General features: G+C 38.6%; 1 protein-coding gene across 3 annotated transcripts in view; it reads right to left on the reverse strand.

The window, feature by feature from the left end:
- tfpia (tissue factor pathway inhibitor a) overlaps positions 1-10,835 on the reverse strand; it is a 35,406-nt gene extending 24,571 nt beyond the window's left edge. Inside the window, exon 1 of one of the 3 annotated variants that reach the window (XM_083536320.1) lies at positions 10,658-10,835. In XM_083536320.1, the coding sequence (XP_083392446.1) occupies positions 10,658-10,733 (76 nt within the window). In that variant the 5' untranslated portion in view covers positions 10,734-10,835. The remainder of the gene's footprint in view (positions 1-10,657) is intronic. The other 2 variants (XM_083536319.1, XM_083536318.1) reach the window with 2 other exon arrangements.
- Positions 10,836-18,185: the final 7,350 nt, after the last annotated feature.

The raw sequence follows: 18,185 nt of genomic DNA on the forward strand, positions 1-18,185 counted from the left end.
ATAATCCCCTTACACTCCAATTAATCAAGCTCTCAGCTGCAGGAGAATTCATAAGAGGGTAAACGAATTGAAATGTGGCCATATGGTGTTTTTTTATAAGGCCATAAGTTAAACATAGGTTTTACAATACTGAGTATGGAAAGGTGACCTTGCTACAAGGTATTTTGCAGCTTGGAGAGCCAAAAGCCTGTACTCGAACTCCATCTGTTTGTCGGTTAAGGGTCATCAGTCGACATCCACACAACATGCTGAAGTTGTAATTGTAATTATGCAGAGGATGTAAAGGACTCTTTAACAGTGAGTATCTTAAAATATCTTGATTTTTGGTCATGAAACTAATGTATACAGAAAATATGTAACAGTTTGGTTTTCAATTGAAGAAGCTCAAGATTATTTGGAGTCCATGCTTCCTTCACTTGATGTACAAAGGCCATGCCTCTGTTACTGCAACCAAGAGGTGTAGAAGATTTACATTTAACCCTTATTTACACATAACCCTTATCCAGAGCAACATTCTTCACATTCATACAATCCAGCAGCTATGGGATTATTAAGATATGAGATTTGAACCATCAGCCTTTGGATTCAAGGTCAAATGCCTTAACCACTAAGCTACAACCACCAGTTCAACTGACAAATAACAAACAACACCATGCCTCTTTCAGGAAGACTGACAGATACAGGCCTCATTTACTGTGACTGACAGGTACACATGCCACACCTCCTCACATACACTGTCAGGCATAGAGACCAGACCCTACCCTCTAAAATGAGCCTGACAGGCACAGAGGCATTTTCACTGGGACTTACAGGCACAAAGGGCACACCTCTTTCACATAGACTGACGGGTGCAGAAGCCATGCCTTTTCATTTCTAAGAACAGGTACAAAGGCTACACCTTTTTCACATTGAATGACAGGTACAGAAACCAATCCGCTTTTATTTAAAATTCCAGATACAACTCTTCCAAAAAATTTACTAGCAGGCATACATTGACTCCTTCAATTGCACGGATGTTAGAGATGTCATTTGTCCTTCATTTTGACTAAAGTACAAAGGTTACACACACATGTCACTTGATAGTTACACATATAAAGACCACACCTTATTTGTAGGGAGAGGTGGTAGCTTAGTGCTTAAGGCATTGAACTTTGGCTCTGAAGGTTATGAGTTCAAATCCCAGCCCTTTTCGAAACCCTGAGCCCAATAGCTGCTCAGTTGTATGAATGAAGCAACATGTCTTTTATTATGGTTGACAAGTACATACATGTAGGCAATGCCTTGTTTCCTAGTACTGACATACATAAAGACTAGGGGTCGACCGATAAATCAGTTTTGCCAGTTAATCAACACCGATAGTTGATTGCTGGAACTATCTTCTATCAGCAGATATTTATACCGATAGTTTTTCCTGTTTCCAGTCTGAAGGCGAATCACTGATGCCACATGCTGTTTGTTTTTAGCCATGAGACTATGCACTGCACGGAGAGTGCTATACTATATTTATTATTTATAATGTATTAATTATTTTTATTAATTTTTGTAATAAAGTTCACTACTATTTTACATGGAGTGTTATGTAAATTATTTTAATCCAGTATCCATTTAAAAAATCTGTTTAATCGGTTATCTGCAAGTACAAGTCTAACATAGCTATCAGTATCAGTAAAATCCACTATCAGTCGACCTGTAATAAAGACCACACCTCCTTTATTGAGACTTAAGGACACCTCCTTCACATAAAGTGAAATACAGCCCTGCATCTAAATAAAACATACATTAAACTCTCAAAGACAAACCACAACTTCGATGGCCAAAATAAAGCACTAGTTACTGTAAGCAAGCAGGCAGTGAGAAACTGAATCAGTCTAGTGAGATTTCACAAGACATGTGAAGACTCAGAGACCAATATTGACCATGCAAGCCTGACTACTGCTCATGTGGTAACATCAGAGCAGATAATGTGCTTGCTCAAGCAGTGTTATGAACAGAGACATTCTCTCATGAATTAATCCTGAGTTATGGATCTGACACTTTTCTTCATTAAATTACACAATAAATATGGATTTATTATTGTTTTGCCTGCAAAAACTGAGCAGCTTGAATAGCTTGTCGATGCAGCTGAATGCCTTGCGAGAACAAAAGGAGCTCAGTGAAATGATTGTTTGGCATTTAATCATAACAGGGACAGATGTTGGATGGTGTTTTTTTTTGGTTTTTTTTGGTCTAATAAAATATACTTCAAATCCAATATGGTTTGTCAGTTACATCATACATTTTTTTAAGGTTGAACAAGAAAGGTTTAGAGAGGCCTCATGTTCAAGCTGTTTTGTGTTGCCCTTTTGTGTCTGTTTAATTGCCTGTGAAGAAGTTCCTTTAAGAAAAAAGATGATGATGATGATGATGATGATGATAATGATAATGACATTTTCAGCATTTTGCCAGACACTTTTTCAAGAGTTATCTCATTTATACAACTAAGCAGTTGAGGGTTAAGGGCCTAGCTCAAGGTCCCAGCAGTGGCAGCTTCTCAGTGTTAAGATTTGAATTTACATCTATCTATCTATCTGTCTGTCTGTCTGTCTGTCTGTCTGTCTGTCTGTCTGTCTGTCTGTCTGTCTGTCTGTCTGTCTGTCTGTCTGTCTGTCTGTCTGTCTGTCTGTCTGTCTGTCTGTCTGTCTGTGCAGGTGAGGATGAACAGCTTATGATCCACGAGTCTGCTGTGGAGGTTAAATGCAAGAACCATGTTGATGGATTCGGATTGTATTTAATATAAACAATTTGATACACTGGCTTAGGAGTAGGTTTTGACATAAACAGTTTTGCACTCAAGTGAACAGATAATAACCTTAACAATGACGGAACGATAATTAATGGACATTTAGCAACACCTTAATGAGGATCAGTTCCCGCTAGTGTCTGGTTTCTCTCAAGATTTCTTCCTCATACCATCTCAGGGAGTTTTTATCTTACCACTGTTACTATTGGATCGCTTATTATGAATAAATCTGTAGGAACTAATTTATGAGGCTGAAATGTAAATTTGTAATCTACTCTGGAATACTGGTGTCCATTGTTAAAAGTCCTCCTCTTCTTCTTCTTTCGGCTTCTCCCTTTACGGGTCGCCACAGCGAATCATATGTCTCCATACCCCCCCTGTCCTCTACATCTGCCTCTTTCAACCCAACTACCTGCATGTCTTACCTCATCACATCCATAAACCTCCTCCTTGGTCTTCCTCTTTCCCCCCTTCCTGACGGCTTCATCCTCGGCATTCTCCTACTGATATACCCCATGTCCCTCCTCTGCACATGTCCAAACCATCTCAATCTCGCCTCCCTCACCTTGTCTCCAAAACGTCCTACATGCGCTGTCCCTCTAATAAACTTATTTCTAATGCTGTCCATCCTCATCACTCCCAACGAAAACCTCATACCGTCTCAGGGAGTTTTTATCTTGCCACTGTTACCACTGGATCACTTATTATGGATTAACTTGTAGGGAGTAATTTATAACGCTAAAATGTATATTTGTAATCTACTCTGGAATACTGGTGTCCATTGTTAAGAGTGCTATACAAATAAAATTAAACTGACAGTGTAGCAACTTGGTATCAAATTCACACCAATTAGCAGCTTTTCTTTATGGGAAAGCTTCCAGAAAAGCTTTTTATCTTTCATTTTTCATGGCTTCCTTAAGTTGTCTTCACGACTAACTGTTAGAGCACCACATAAAAAAAAAATTACATGCTAACTACTGTAATAGGATGTGCTGGATCAAAAGCTATTTAATAAGCTGTGAATACATTGTTAAAGTTAAGCACATTTGCTGTAGTTAATGTTAAAATGTTATACAGCATAATATTATATGTAATAACTGATCATTTCTGATCGACTCGGCATAGTTTGTTTCTTATGCTTTGGTGCACAGCTATAAAGAAATAAGCTACAGCTAATTAAGATAACAAACCCCTAATTTTCCATCGAACCTGTTTTGACTGGAATAAAGAACACGCCCTTGAACGTAAGGATGCGATGACAAACGTTGACAATTGTAAATGATATAACCTTTTCTCTAATGGGCTTCTAACGCCATTGAGAACTGAAATTGTTCGAACACAACAGTAGCTGAGTGAGTCACAAACACGGCTAAGCTTGGATTTACGATTAGTGCAGTGCTGAAATCCGATCTTAATAATGTCCGTGCCAAGCCCATAAGCAAACAAAGAAACAGTGCCAGTGCCTGCCTGAACTTGACTCAGTTCCTCAAGTCCTGGATCGAAATGAAGTAACCGGTGCAAGTCTCTTCTTCAAAATACTGCATGATGGGTCTTGCAAAACCCTGAAATTTAACCATGTGCAACAAAGCAATGCACACCAACACACATGCATTCATCTAAACTCCAACACACATGTTTGAACAAGTTTCGAAAATGATAGGTTAGCTACGAATAAATATGTGCTAGCAAGGTAATTAGCTTCCAGCTTGTAAGATCATATTATAAGTGTTAGAGTTGTACAATTAGTCAGTATTATTATATTTTTTTAGGCTTTCACAAGTATAGGTGATTAACTGAACTATTTTATTTTGTTTAAAAATGTTTAATAATTATTACAATAATATTAATTACAATTTATATTTATCTAAACAATAAAATAATAAAATACAAAAAACTGTTGCTAAATTGACTGAAAAATTATTTTAAGTCACAAGTGAAATTGAATTTATTTGCTGTTTTGATTTCCATGACGTTTGTTTTGAATTGACTATTAGAATTATCATCTGTTCAACAACGAGTGTGCAGTCAAGCTGTATCCTCATCTTCCAGGCTTCCTATAGTAGCACAGCGGATACAGTACGGAAGAGCCAAGCTAAGTTAAACTGTGTGTTGGCATGAGAGAATAGATTTGGCATTGGACAGGTTGGCACGTAGCATTCAAGTCCTAACATTCTGTTACTTAGGAGAGTTTACTGCTAGTACAGAACACTAGACAATGTAGTTGGAAGTGTACCAGAGTAATACGACATGCCAGTATTTACAAAATATTGTTAAAGGTAACAGAGCTTTATACTTGTCACATATACATCACAGTGTAATGCTTTCTTCGCATATCTCAGTAATCTTGCGAAGCTGTGTTCAGAGCGCTGGGTCAGCCGTGGTACAGCGCCCCCTGGAGTATAGAGGGTTAAGAGCCTTGCTCAAGGGCCCAAAGAGTGCCAGCTTGGTGATACTAAAGCTTGAACCCCTGACATCTCGATAAGCAACCCAGAGCCTTAACCACTAAATTAACCCCACAGCCTTAACCACTTTACCACATAAAATGACATGACATAGTTTAATTGTGTTGCAGTTTAACAAAACTTAGAGAAACAATGAATGAACCAAGATTTTTGCAACAAACTTTACACTGCTTGACTTTTAAATCAGTTTCCTTTTAAATCTGTTCTCAAGGGTTAATCCCGATGTCGTGTCGGGAAACTTTTCCCTGCTACCATCGCCTTTGGCTCGCTCCTCAAGATTCTAAAATAAATATGGAATCTAAATCCATATCCGTATTTATTGGAAGCTGCTTTGGAAAGAATGGAACTTGCACATGTAAGAATCAAACAGAAAAGGAAAAAAAAAGTGTGTTTGACAGAATGAAAGAGCCTTTGCTGTTACACTCGAAAGGTCTCAGCATGTTTCAAGGTGAGTATGGGCTAGCTGGCAAGAACAATACGATGCAATCACAGAAGAAACTGACGGAGGCCTCAGTGGTCACGTCATGCGCATAGCATCTGGGCAAAATCCCAGAACGAACATGCTACACAACACAGCCTGTGATTAGAGAAGCTAGAGCAACAAAATGGCAATACAGAACCAAAAAAATACCCTAACTTGTAATTTTACACAGGTAATTTTAACTTTACAGCCCTTGTGGGCATTGTCTCCGTCTACATTACGCAAGTATGCTGGGTCCTTAAAAAATAATAGTTTTTTCTTGCTGGTATTTATTTGCTCTCTAATTTGGTTGGAAAAACTCAAGAGAGTGTGTGTGTGTGTGTGTGTGTGTGTGTGTGTGTGTGTGTGTGTGTGTGTGTGTGTGTGTGTGTGTGTGTGTGTGTGTGTGTTTCCAGGCATCTGGTTAAATCCACATACTTCTCCTGCTAGGTTTTCTTTTGGCTAAAGCCAAAACCAACAAATAAAAACCACACAGAAGCAACCACAGGTTATAGATTTGTTCTCTACACAGTAGTTAACTAGACAGCTAGAGTAAGTAGACCAGCATCAGAGACGAACCCGAATGGTTTTACACTTTCACCCATTAAATCTTGTAATTTTCTGAAATACTTAGGAAATCAGGGAATCTCTAAATTATTATATCCTCACAGTTATGAACACTATATGGTATCATATTAAATACTACTGCAAATACACTACTATACAGGCATAATGTGTAGTACACTGTATGGTTTAGGATGCAGTAGTTTGGTCAGCAGATTTCTCTGAATGAACATTAAAACTAGCTTGCAATAGCGTTTTTTATACCAATAAAAACCAATGCATGTAATATATACAATGTGTAACATGCAAAAACTAATAACATCGTTGATATAATAAATATATAATAAATAATAATACACTGAAATGCACTTGGTAATTGGGATTGTTTCTCTTAGACCAGGTCTAGCACATTTCCATTTAGTGTAGCAAGTCATTTCTAAGACATGAATGTACACTGAGCGTTTCTAGCACCAGCAAGCTGTTGAAAGGCCCATTGTCTGGAAAAGTGTCAAAACTCAGGAAAGCCATTGCGCTATCAGCCCTTACACGCTTTCCTTGAATGATTCACACGAGTGAGCCGCAGCTAATGGCGGCGTATTTAACACAAACTATGACTGTAAAACCAAATCTCCCCTGCAGCATATAAATAGAAAGTGCTGAGAAGCACAATAATGCTACAATTAATATATGAAACATCTATTCCACCAGCACAGCACATTTAGTGCATTCTGGATTTGAAATGGTAAAGAGAATCTTTATGATAGAGCAAAGTATGCCAATTCTACAACTCCCATTGAGTGTTATAGGTTGGTATGTTGTTATTAATTCAAATATTAAAATGTTTATGCACTGTGAAATTTAATGTGAGATACAGCTATCAGTGAACAGTTGATAACCACAACAATGATGGAACTTTAATGAATGGGCATTCGGTGCCCCCAGATGATGATGAGTTCCCTTTTAGGTCTGGTTCCTCTCATGGTTTCTTCCTAATACCATTTCAGGGAGTTTTTCTTCGCCACTTTCACCACCACCCTGAAATGTTTAGGCACAATGTCCAATTTTAAAATACCCTATACATTTAACATTAAATTGAAATGAATATTTCATTAGCAGTAAATAGGTGCATAAGCTGTTAAGCAAACAATATGAATGATGAATGCTAAAAGAAACATTTATATATACAAATATCTGCAGGATATATAAAGATAATCCAGAATGTTTCTAAGAATCAAGAAGTAAATAGTTTATCAGTGTTTTTTCAAGCATTAAGTTGTAGTTGCAGATGGTTATGGTAATTAACTATTCTGAGGTCACTTCTAAAAGTCCTGCATATTGACATATGACAATCAGAGACGTAAAACTAACCAATGGCAAGTTTTCTGCTGCTGTGGTGTCACATTAAAACATAAAAACACACTTAAAGAAAAGCACTATCCACCCCTTTCCTCCTACATGAGCTCACCAGTGATTGGCTAGACTCTCTATGTTTGACAGAGGCAGCAATGGAAGCACCACTAATCTATTGTGAATGTTTTAGTTCGCTACAGCAGTCGTTGTGTCACTCAGCGTGTTTTATTCGGAAAAATGCTCAAGCGGTGCTTAATATGAACAGATATTTTTCTGACTTTTAGGAGTCAAATTACTCAGATTACGAGTAAAAATTGACAGTTCATAACAGGGCACCATGTATAGTAAATGTTTATAATGTTAATGCTTATAAAGTTTTAGTTTTAAGAGATTTTTAGTTGTTTGGTAGTTTTAAAGGGTAGTTAAATGGGCAAAACTTAGAGTTATTGATCAGCAGGTTGTGAATTGAAATCGTGAAAATTTCATGCTGTCTCCTCTGGATCATTGAAAAAGACCCTTAATTGTTCAATCATTTTCTGTCTCAAGTGTAAATTGCATAATGCAAATATTATTATTAGTATTATGATATATGCAAAAACTTAACTGAATTAACAGAAGGTTTCTCTATTAAAAAGGGTTGATATTTAAAAAAAACTATAATAAACTGACTGATAATTACTTATAATTTCTTAGAGTTGTATAGTTAATGTCTTGTGGTTAGACTTGTGGTTAATATTTCTCATCAATTGGAGCGGCCCGGGAATCGGGTTCAAGTCGATGAAACTTGACTATATATTGCTTGAAATAATAAGCATCTTATTGTACCATGCTAATTAGCCAACATGTAATTACTTCTAGTTATATTTCAGGAGAATGACTCGGGTTTTATATATTTCCATATCTTTTTTTTCACACAAATGATTTAAAACCTGGCACATCCTTCTCATTTTATTTTCAGTCAAAGGTTTTATTGTAACAGATGCCAGCAAATACTAAGTAACTAATTGCAAACAAGCATGACTGAATTTGTATGGTGCTTTCTTTGATCAGTGCCTGTGATTCACTTTCAGATCAATAATGAAGCCTAAACAGAAATCTAAATCTGACAATGTGAATATATTACAAAAGACACTCTTCCTACTGCAGTTGAAGCAGGAAGTCAAGTCCCAGAGTGAGACTTTCCCCAAACCAACACTTGGACACTCCTAGTCAAATCTAAGCCCTATGTCTCAAGTGGTTACTGTGGTTAAATAAACATTCTTACACCCACTTTATAGACAGTTTATGTCATCAAGGGGAATAAAATGGAAAGTAAGACTAAAACCATGACAAAATGCACATATTGCAAAACAGCAGCAAAGGGTTGGTCCAGATAATGAACACTTTGAAGGACTATTTTTAAGTGATATATTTATTTAACTGGAGAGAGATTTCTCTCCAACACACTACAAAATACAAGGGCAAAGAAAAAGTACAGTCTACCAAAATGCTGTATATTATTTCCTTGGATGTGGGGTGAAGTTTCTGGAATCTTCTTGGGATTAAAATTCCCAAGAAATGGTGACAGGACAAATGTTTAAAGGATAATTACCTGATTATTATTACAAGTTATACAAGTGTGTGTGTCACTTAATACAGAAAATCGGGTGTAACACTAGGTAACACTTTCCCTTACTGAAAAATTACACATAAATAAAAGTTATACAAATATACACAAAAAACACAGACTATACAGCAGCCAAAAAACATTTCCTTCAAAAAATCGTCTAAGTAGTGCCAATTATTTTTTGTTTACAAATCATATTGTTTTGAAGGCCTGCTGACATGTTTTTTACACATTACCATCATCTGTTATTAATCTTGCTTTCTGGATCATCTGGATCATAGGACTTTTTAAAGACAGATATGAGATAAGTAAGGAATTATATATATATATAATTATATATAACCCTAACCCTATATATATATATATATATATATATATATATATATATATATATATATATATATATATATATATATATATATATATATATATATATATATATATATTTATAAATAACAACAATATTTATTGTGTTCAGGCATAAGAAGGAGAGTAATTATTGAGCAAGAATAGTTTGTTGTACTCTTACACCATGAATTGCACAACTACCACTCAAATCTATCTTTGAAACATTCCGTACTTTGGATCATATCAATAAAACCCCTCACCTTAATCCAGTTGACAACCAGTTCTGTTTTGCACTTAACTAAAACAGACTGATTCTGAAATCCAACCTGAATTCACAATTATTAAACTAAATAAATTACATTACAACCATTAGAACATAACAGCCCTTAGAACAGTAAAGTGTGTTATAAGTACCAAAAGCTTAGATTCTGACCAAATATATTAAAAAAACATCTAAATCTTATAGTGATTTTGAAATAAAATAAAGTACAGTACAGTAGTTCTGGTACAAAAGTTACTTTCGTTATAGATATAGAGGTGTATATTATATTTAAGGCATGATATATGTATTGTAAGATCTTCTAGATATTTTATACAGTACTTTATAAAGATTGTACAACAGGTAAGGCATATTATGGGTATTGTTAAGACCTCTTAGTGCCTTATGTACCCAGGAGATCTGTACAAGTATCCACAACATGCCCTGTAGTAACAAACACAATGCCTCATCAAAAAAAAACATAATAAAAATACAACAAACACACATCTTTTACTAGAAAATCTAGAGTTTTAGAGTCTATTTTAAAACTTTCATGAGCTGAATAGAAATTAATTATATCAGGATCTAATTGATTAAAAGTTGATTTGACCACAAAGAATAAAAAGTGTTTTTTAGAGTACTTGAAACTTTGTTAGTTTTGAGTTTTCATGAAAAAGTAGCACTTAATAATTATTGCATTATAAATGATTGTATTAAAGTCTGAGCAGACACACACACACAGATATAAAGCTGTATATAAAAGTATATATGCATTTTAAGCACAAAAAAACACACTATTAAACCCAAACCCAATGCAAGTCTTCCTTACCTTGGATAAAACCCGTGTGGGCAAATCCCAGTCCTGCAAAAAGCACAAAGAGACAGGAGAAGTGAAGTGAAGACATATTTCCAGCAGAGCAACTCTGATCATAATAACGTGCGCGCTGGGGGAAAGGCTGCCTTAAAGCGCGCGCACTTCCTGCAGTGGTCAACGCTCGGGCCCACGCACGCACGCGCGCGCGCACACACACACACACACACACACACACACACTCTCACATACACTCACACACACACACACACTCACACTTCCGGCTCCTGAGAGTGTCTATCTTTTCCTCCCCCCCCCTCCCACCATCTTTATCTTATCTTTTCTCGGAACTTTTTGAGTTGGATTTTTCTTCCCATGTAAAGAAATAGTCTGCATAATATAAGTGCATAATTATACAGGTCGAATAACGTTTTAAAATATAGAAATTACAGTAGCTTATATTTAAAATGTAAATAATTACCAATTGGTTAGCAAAAGGCTATTTGCAAAACTATTGGCACCCCTACTCACAGCAAAAAGTTTAGTATGTGAATAGTGGAAGATGTATTTGAGTTAAATTAGAGATGCACGAGTTAAAATATGACCCCATTAAAAGTAAAATTGCCCCCTTCAAACTGTCACTTGAGTAAAAGTACAAAGTAATTTGCCTTCAAATGCATTTAACTATCCAAAGTCCTTTGATTTTATTATGGTTATAATGTTCCTATTTTAATTTTTGGCACAAGACTCTTTTTTTGGCACAACAACTCAGTTTATGTGAAAAGACTCAAAACACTGGTTGGTATCTATTAAAATGATCATAAATAAACCACGGGTGCTGTGGCAAGTTAAAGTCAGGAGATTCTTCCATCTTTTATTCCTCTCAAAATGTTCTGGTTGCTGTTGAAATGTATGTTGGTCATAAGTAGATACCACAAAGCAGAAATCAAGACAAGTTTAGAACAGAGCACATGCTATAACATGTTCGGTGGCTTGCTGCGTGATTGACCATTTACGTTTTTATCTACTCATAAATAAAATGGAAATACTCCCCAAATTATATACTTTGGTAAAATACATATACACGGAAAATCTACTTGAGTAAAGTAAAGAATGACGTTTACTTCGTTACTGTCCACCATTGAGTAATTGGTCGCTTGAGAAGATCGGCAAGGAACCAGAGGATGAAGAACTCGAATAGCGAATTACAACTGAGCAGGGGAGGGTTAAGGGCCTTGCTCAAGGGCCCAGCATTGGCAGCTTGGTGGTGGTGGGATTTTAACTTGTAACCTTCCTATTCAAAGTCCAATGCCTTAAACACTGAGCTCCCACCTAAAACACCCAAAAGTGAAAAGTTATGTTTTTCACTACAGTCCTAAAAAAAAAATTCTGTAATCAGTCTCAATCAAATATAGAAAGAGGCACAAAAATGGGGTATGCAGAACATGCAATGCACAGGGGTTGTTAGGGTTTGGAGAGACGAGGCTGAAAACCGATGTAACAAAAAGCTGAGATTTTATTAAAGGAATCCAGAATAACCGTACACTGATGCACAGATTCCAGCCGTACTGTGAAAGTTCATATAATCTGTAAGAAACCCTTTTGAAAAGGTGAAGTCCATAGAATCTTCGGATCTCCCGAGAAAGGTAAGAAAAGTAATGTTCTCCTTAGTAAACTAGTAGAACGGACGACGACTCTGGGGAGAGTGGGTGATTATACAGAGGGAAGATCCAGTTTATAGGTCACCCTATGAACCGGGGGCTCAGCTTTCTGCAGGAAAGACGTAGCTTAAAATCCCTCTTGGAAAGCCACACCCGAAGAACCACCAGGAATCGTCTCCACTTGGTCTGGTCCTGGTGGCAATAAGATCTCAGGTATCGCCCTAACTCCTGGATTTTTTGTACCGTCTGCCCATTTGATTGCAGATGGTACCCAGAAGACAGGTTGACAGACACTCCCAGGAGCCTGAAGAACGCTCTCCAGATGCTTCCTCGACCCAGGTGGCCTGAGCCGGGAGCTTCGTGTACAGCCTTCAATAAGGCCTTGGGGACAAATGTTCGACCCTCAGGGCACCCTGGGGGAATGGGTTCCTGATGTGTGCCTGAGCGGATCTCCTCCTCTAGGTTCCAAACAATGGGGCACATGAACAGCTTGGGAGGAATGATTGGTTCCAGATTGGTGGGCTCATCTAGGCTATGGAGCGGGAGAGGGCCTCTGCCTTACCGTTCTTCGAACCCGGCCTGTAGGTGATGGTGAAGTGGAACCGGGTGAAGAACAGGGCCCACCGTGCCTGCCGGGGGTTGAACCTCTTTGCCTCACGGAGGTACTGAATGTTCTTATGGTTGGTGATCACCGTAAAAGGGTGCATCTCTCCCTCGAGCCAGTGCCTCCACTCTTCGAGTGCCAGCTTGATGGTGAGGAGTTCTCGGTTCCCGATGTCATTGTTCTGTTCGACTGAGGACTTCTTAGTTGTTTTTGTGGGGTGGAACCAAGCAGGATTCCTGGACTTCTGGGAGAGTGCAGCCTGTATGCTGGTGGAAGATGCGTCCACCTCCACAACAAACGGGCGTTTTGAGATGGAAAGGCAGTACGGCATGACCCGGTACTTGTAGTGATCAGCGTGATTAAAGAGGTTTTCCATTCATCCCACCGTCGAATGCGCACGAGATTGTAAGCACTCAGTAAGTCCAGCTTAGTGAAGATCCACGTCTTTTGGAGTTTTATAAGGCTATTAGTCTATGCACGGTCGGAGTCCCCATCCTTCTTCTCCACAAAGAATAAACTGGAGGCTGTGGGAGAAAAGGACGGGGCGTTGAAACCCTGCCGGAGGGCCTGTTGTATGTATTCCTCGATTATCGTGTGTTCAGGAGCTGACAGGGGATAAATCCGACCTTTGGGTAGTCTGGCTCCAGGTACCAAATCAATTGCACAATCCCAAGGCTGGTAAGTTGGTAGGCGTGTCACGGCCTGCTCGCTGAACACATCAGCATAGGCTCGGTATTTACCTGGGATTTTTACCTGGGATGGTTTAGGGGAGAGAGTGAAGATGGGAGGTGGTGCAGACAGTGTTCCCGGCACCAGGAAGACGCCACAAGGATCCCAGAAGCATCTAAAAGAGTGTTTAGTGAGCCATGGTCGCCCCAGTATAACGCTCACCGTCCTGGTGGAACAACCCGACTTGAAGGGTGATCGTCGTGCGCAGTATTCTTCTCAGCCCCGCCCTAGAGGGCATCCCTGGATGGTCTGGACGCCCAGTTCTTGGGGCCTTTTCTCCTGGCGTAAATGGAGTCAATCTAGGCATGCCTGGGAGATGAAGATCTCTGCAGAGCCGAAGTCGGCTAGGGCGGAGACAGGAATGGAGAGAGCATGGGTTATTAGGGTCACCAAATGCTTAGACAAATGCGAGATATCTGTGGGGAACTCACTGTTGCTCACCTCAGGACGTAGAGTTCAGACAGCACATTGAGCAATGAGATGGCCCCGATCACCAAAATACAGACAGGCCCCAGCCACCAGGCATCGCTCTCTCTAATTCTTGGACAGTCTCTGGGAGCCTACCTGAATGGGTTCAGGATCCGAAGCAGAAGGAGAGGCAAAAGCAAGGGTGGAGGCCAGCGCCAGAGCTCGACAGGCGGTGAGGTGTTGGGAGATGCGTATTAAACGCTGTATGAACGCCTCCATTCCTAACGCGTCATCGTGGATGGCCATGGCTAAACGGATATATCTAGGTTCAAACCTTGCCAGTAAGCTCCCTGGAGTGCAATCTCATTCCAACCGCTAGTGGCCGCGAGAGTGCGGAAACGAAGACTGTACTCCGTCGTGCTGTCGGCCCCCTGGCGTATCTTTAGGAGTTGGTCAGCGGTGGTTAGGTCTCCCGATAAACTTTCTTTCGGCTTCTCCCATTAGGGGTCGCCACAGCGGATCATCCGCATGTTTGATTTGGCACATGTTTTTAAGCTGGATGCCCTTCCTAATGCAACCCTCCCCATTTATCCGGGCTTGGGACCGGCACTAAGGCTTGTGTAAGGCAACCCTAATGGCTGGGGTTGGTTACCTGACTGGGGATCGAACCAGGGCCGCAGCGTTGGGAGCGCCGCATCCTAACCACTAGACCACCAGGGAACCTTTAAAGTTTTATTTTAATGAAGTGTTTTCTTGAACAATACAATGTTGCAAAGCACTGAAGCTGGCAGAGTAGACTATTTGCAGGGTAACTTTCCAAACATTGTGTGATTGTGGGGTATTTGAGCACCTATTGGTCAAAATTTTAACTGCAACATGTGTAACAGAGGCTTACTTGGGGCAGGAATCCCCACTGTTCCATATTTACTGGTGGAGCTTCTTACAGGACAGTTAATGACAGGGTTGCCAGATTGGGGTAGTTTAAAAACAGTCCATGGGAACCTGGATCTTGTTTTATTGCAAATAATCAGCACAAATTCATTCATTTTTTTTGTGGTTTTTAAGAGTTAGGTGAGGTGCGATTTTGATTTAAACTGGCAACACATCTTCTGTTTAACACCTTACTGGCGATGTGCTGCTTTCCCAAACACAACTGTCTGTCAAAAATTGTTCAAACTGAGTCGTTGAAGGTTGTGATGGAAGCTTGCATATTGTTAACTCACACTTGAATTGATTTGGTTTGAAGATTTATACTTTTTAGTGTCATCCTACCTGCCAAATCTAGAAACAAACCCTATAGGATGACTTAAAAAGAGCTGTTCACAGAAGATTTTCTCACAAGCTGAAGTAACTTGAGCTTTTTTTGCAAAGAAAAGTGTGAAAAAAGTCTAGATGTGTGAATTTAATACAAACTTATTCACAAAAAATGTATGCCATAATAAATGCAAAATGTGCTTCCACAAATTATTTGGAGGGGGTTTACAGACTTATGCAATCAGGGTTTTTTAGGGTGTTTTAAATGTTCCCATTAAATTTTTGTTTTTGTCTTTAGATTTTGGTTTTTCGAAAGATTACATTAAAGATGTAACAGGTCTAAAATTGATGTTGTTATTTCTGTCTTTACATTTTAAAAACTTGCAAGTTCATGAGGGTGTGTAGACTTTTTTATCAACTGTATACTATATCTGTTTTATAATCATTACTTGCATCATACACTGCAATGACCATTTGATAAATGGCCATTGTTCTTTCTCATGACCATGGACGATGGATGGATGAGCGGATTTTTCCTGTGTACATACTGTAACAAGTGTTACATGCCTCCAAGCAACACATAATCATTCAAGCTGACATTTTCCTAATTAAAAAAAAAAACAATTCAAGAATGACAGTTTGCATATAATGCTCTTAAAGGGTGTTAATAATATTTCCTAATAGATATTACACAGTTTTTCCAAGGTTTCTTATACAGTATTTTATGCTCATCCTCCCAAAGGATGCATTAAATTGTGGAGCTGGCTGTACACCATGCATTTCCTTCTACAGGTGGCTCAAATTATATACAAACGTAATTTATGCCCGAAGGTATTTGTAATAAAAGCAACAGAGCCAAAAGTAGTATAATACTAGCCTAAAAGTATTGAAAACTGAGTAATAAAGTCGAACACAAATAATCCAGATGGGTCCTAAAATACACTGGTGGAGTCCTGTACCCAATTACTCTCCAGTCCTGCTAATGTACCTGTCAGCACTGCACCCTAATGCTATAATTCATGCTCTTAAAATGAAATATTTACATTGTAAGCTTGCCAAAAAATGTTTGTCTTTCAACAGCAACCTCTGGGAGATACTTTGTTTGGACAAGCTGATGCTAATCTGCAGAGTTCAGAGATTTACAGCCTTTTCACTCCAAAGGTGATGGAAAGTTTCATTCTTAGATATGTCTCTGTCTGCTTTTATATGGTCATATCTAGGATTTGTCTTCGAGCTAGCACCATCATGTTTCAATCTTTCCCAAAAGGTTTGAAGGCAGCATTCAATCCATATCAGCAGGCGATAATAACAGCTTAGGAGCCGCATGGGTTTTAATATATAATTTAGTATATACGCCATTATTATTTTATCCGACTTACCAAGATTCTCAGAGGCGTGTCACCACTAAGATCATTCTTTGCGAACATGTGCCATTTCACGGCGGTGTTCCGTGCACGCTTGTGCTACTATATGGGTCGTTTACAAACATGAATGTGAGTCAATAAGGTAAGAAGATTAGACTGGAGAAAGTAATTGTGCAATAACAAATGCTATTTGTGAATAAAAGACAAATTGTCCAAGCCATGTACTCTCATAAGAAAAAACTTTCAGAGCTATCAGTACCAGATTTTTTTTTACAAGGTCTGCTAACAGCGTCTTTGGTTTCATGAACAAGGAGGAACAATGAATAAAAGGTAAATGCATTGTGCCGTTTTAGCACTTGCACTCCTTTTTAGATGGATGTGTGCATTAAATCAGCAGTGATTTGCACATACACAAGGAAAAGTGATCTGAATTCAGCAACATAAATCCCAACATGGCATGTCATTACATTGGCATGATTGCATTCGTTGGCTATTTATCCACAATTTCATACAAAAATGGATCACATGTGAGAAACCTGGAATTTTGGGTATACTCAGGTCTGAAGTCAAGACTTTGACTGGGCTCTTGAGTAAGGTCCTTAAAACTCAAGCGCTTGATATGCGTCTTTCAAACGTCTTTCAAATACAGTAAATGTCAAAACAATAGTTAGCATAGTGATTGCCTGCACATTACAGGTATATTATAAATCAGATTAATTAATGAAAAGGGTAATGTGGAAGCTTCCACATTGAAAAGGTTGTGATTTCTAATCCCTGGACCACTATTATGGCCTGCTAGGTCCTTAAACAAAAATTGTAACTCTCTAAGTGCTCAATTGTATATTGGGATCATTGTAAGTTGCTCTAGATAAGGGGGTCTGGCCAAACAAATATGCATATAAGACTGTAGAAAGGACATAACTTATATTCTCACATTCCAGTGCTAATGTTAGTTCTCACTCTCCAGTGTTTTGTATTGTTTAAAGATTTATAATCACAATCTTTATCACCCAAATGAGGATGGGTTTCCCTTTTGAGTCTGGTTCCTCTCAAGGTTTCTTCCTCATAACATCTAAAGGAGTTTTTCTCTCTAATTCTCGGAATTCATTCACTTACAGTATAGCAGCACTACCGTAAACATTTCTGTTTTGTTTAGTTTTTGTTTTTGCTGCCTTATGTGTTTTTGTTTTTGCTGAAATCATATCTTTGCCCAGGTCTCTCCACACAGTTTAAATTTACAATTGGGATAAATAAAATATCTATCGATCGATTGTGTCTGGATTAAACTGTTTAAAAGCACTTGTGGCAACGAGTCTCTTAGTACTTTGTGGTCCAGTAATGGTAGATCCCAAGCCATGTATATCAATATGCTGTCTTTCTGGTTTTGATTGCTGTTCTGGTTTTGTGGTTTTGCCCATAGTGTTGCCTAGTTTGTTGTTGCCTGCACCCTGACCTTGTTTTTGGATCACATCTCTGGTACAGTATACCTGCATTTGCATCCTGTACCTGCCTGCCTGACACAAAGC

Source organism: Silurus aristotelis, assembly GCF_946808225.1.
Source record: "Silurus aristotelis genome assembly, chromosome: 3".
Taxonomy (NCBI): domain Eukaryota; kingdom Metazoa; phylum Chordata; class Actinopteri; order Siluriformes; family Siluridae; genus Silurus; species Silurus aristotelis.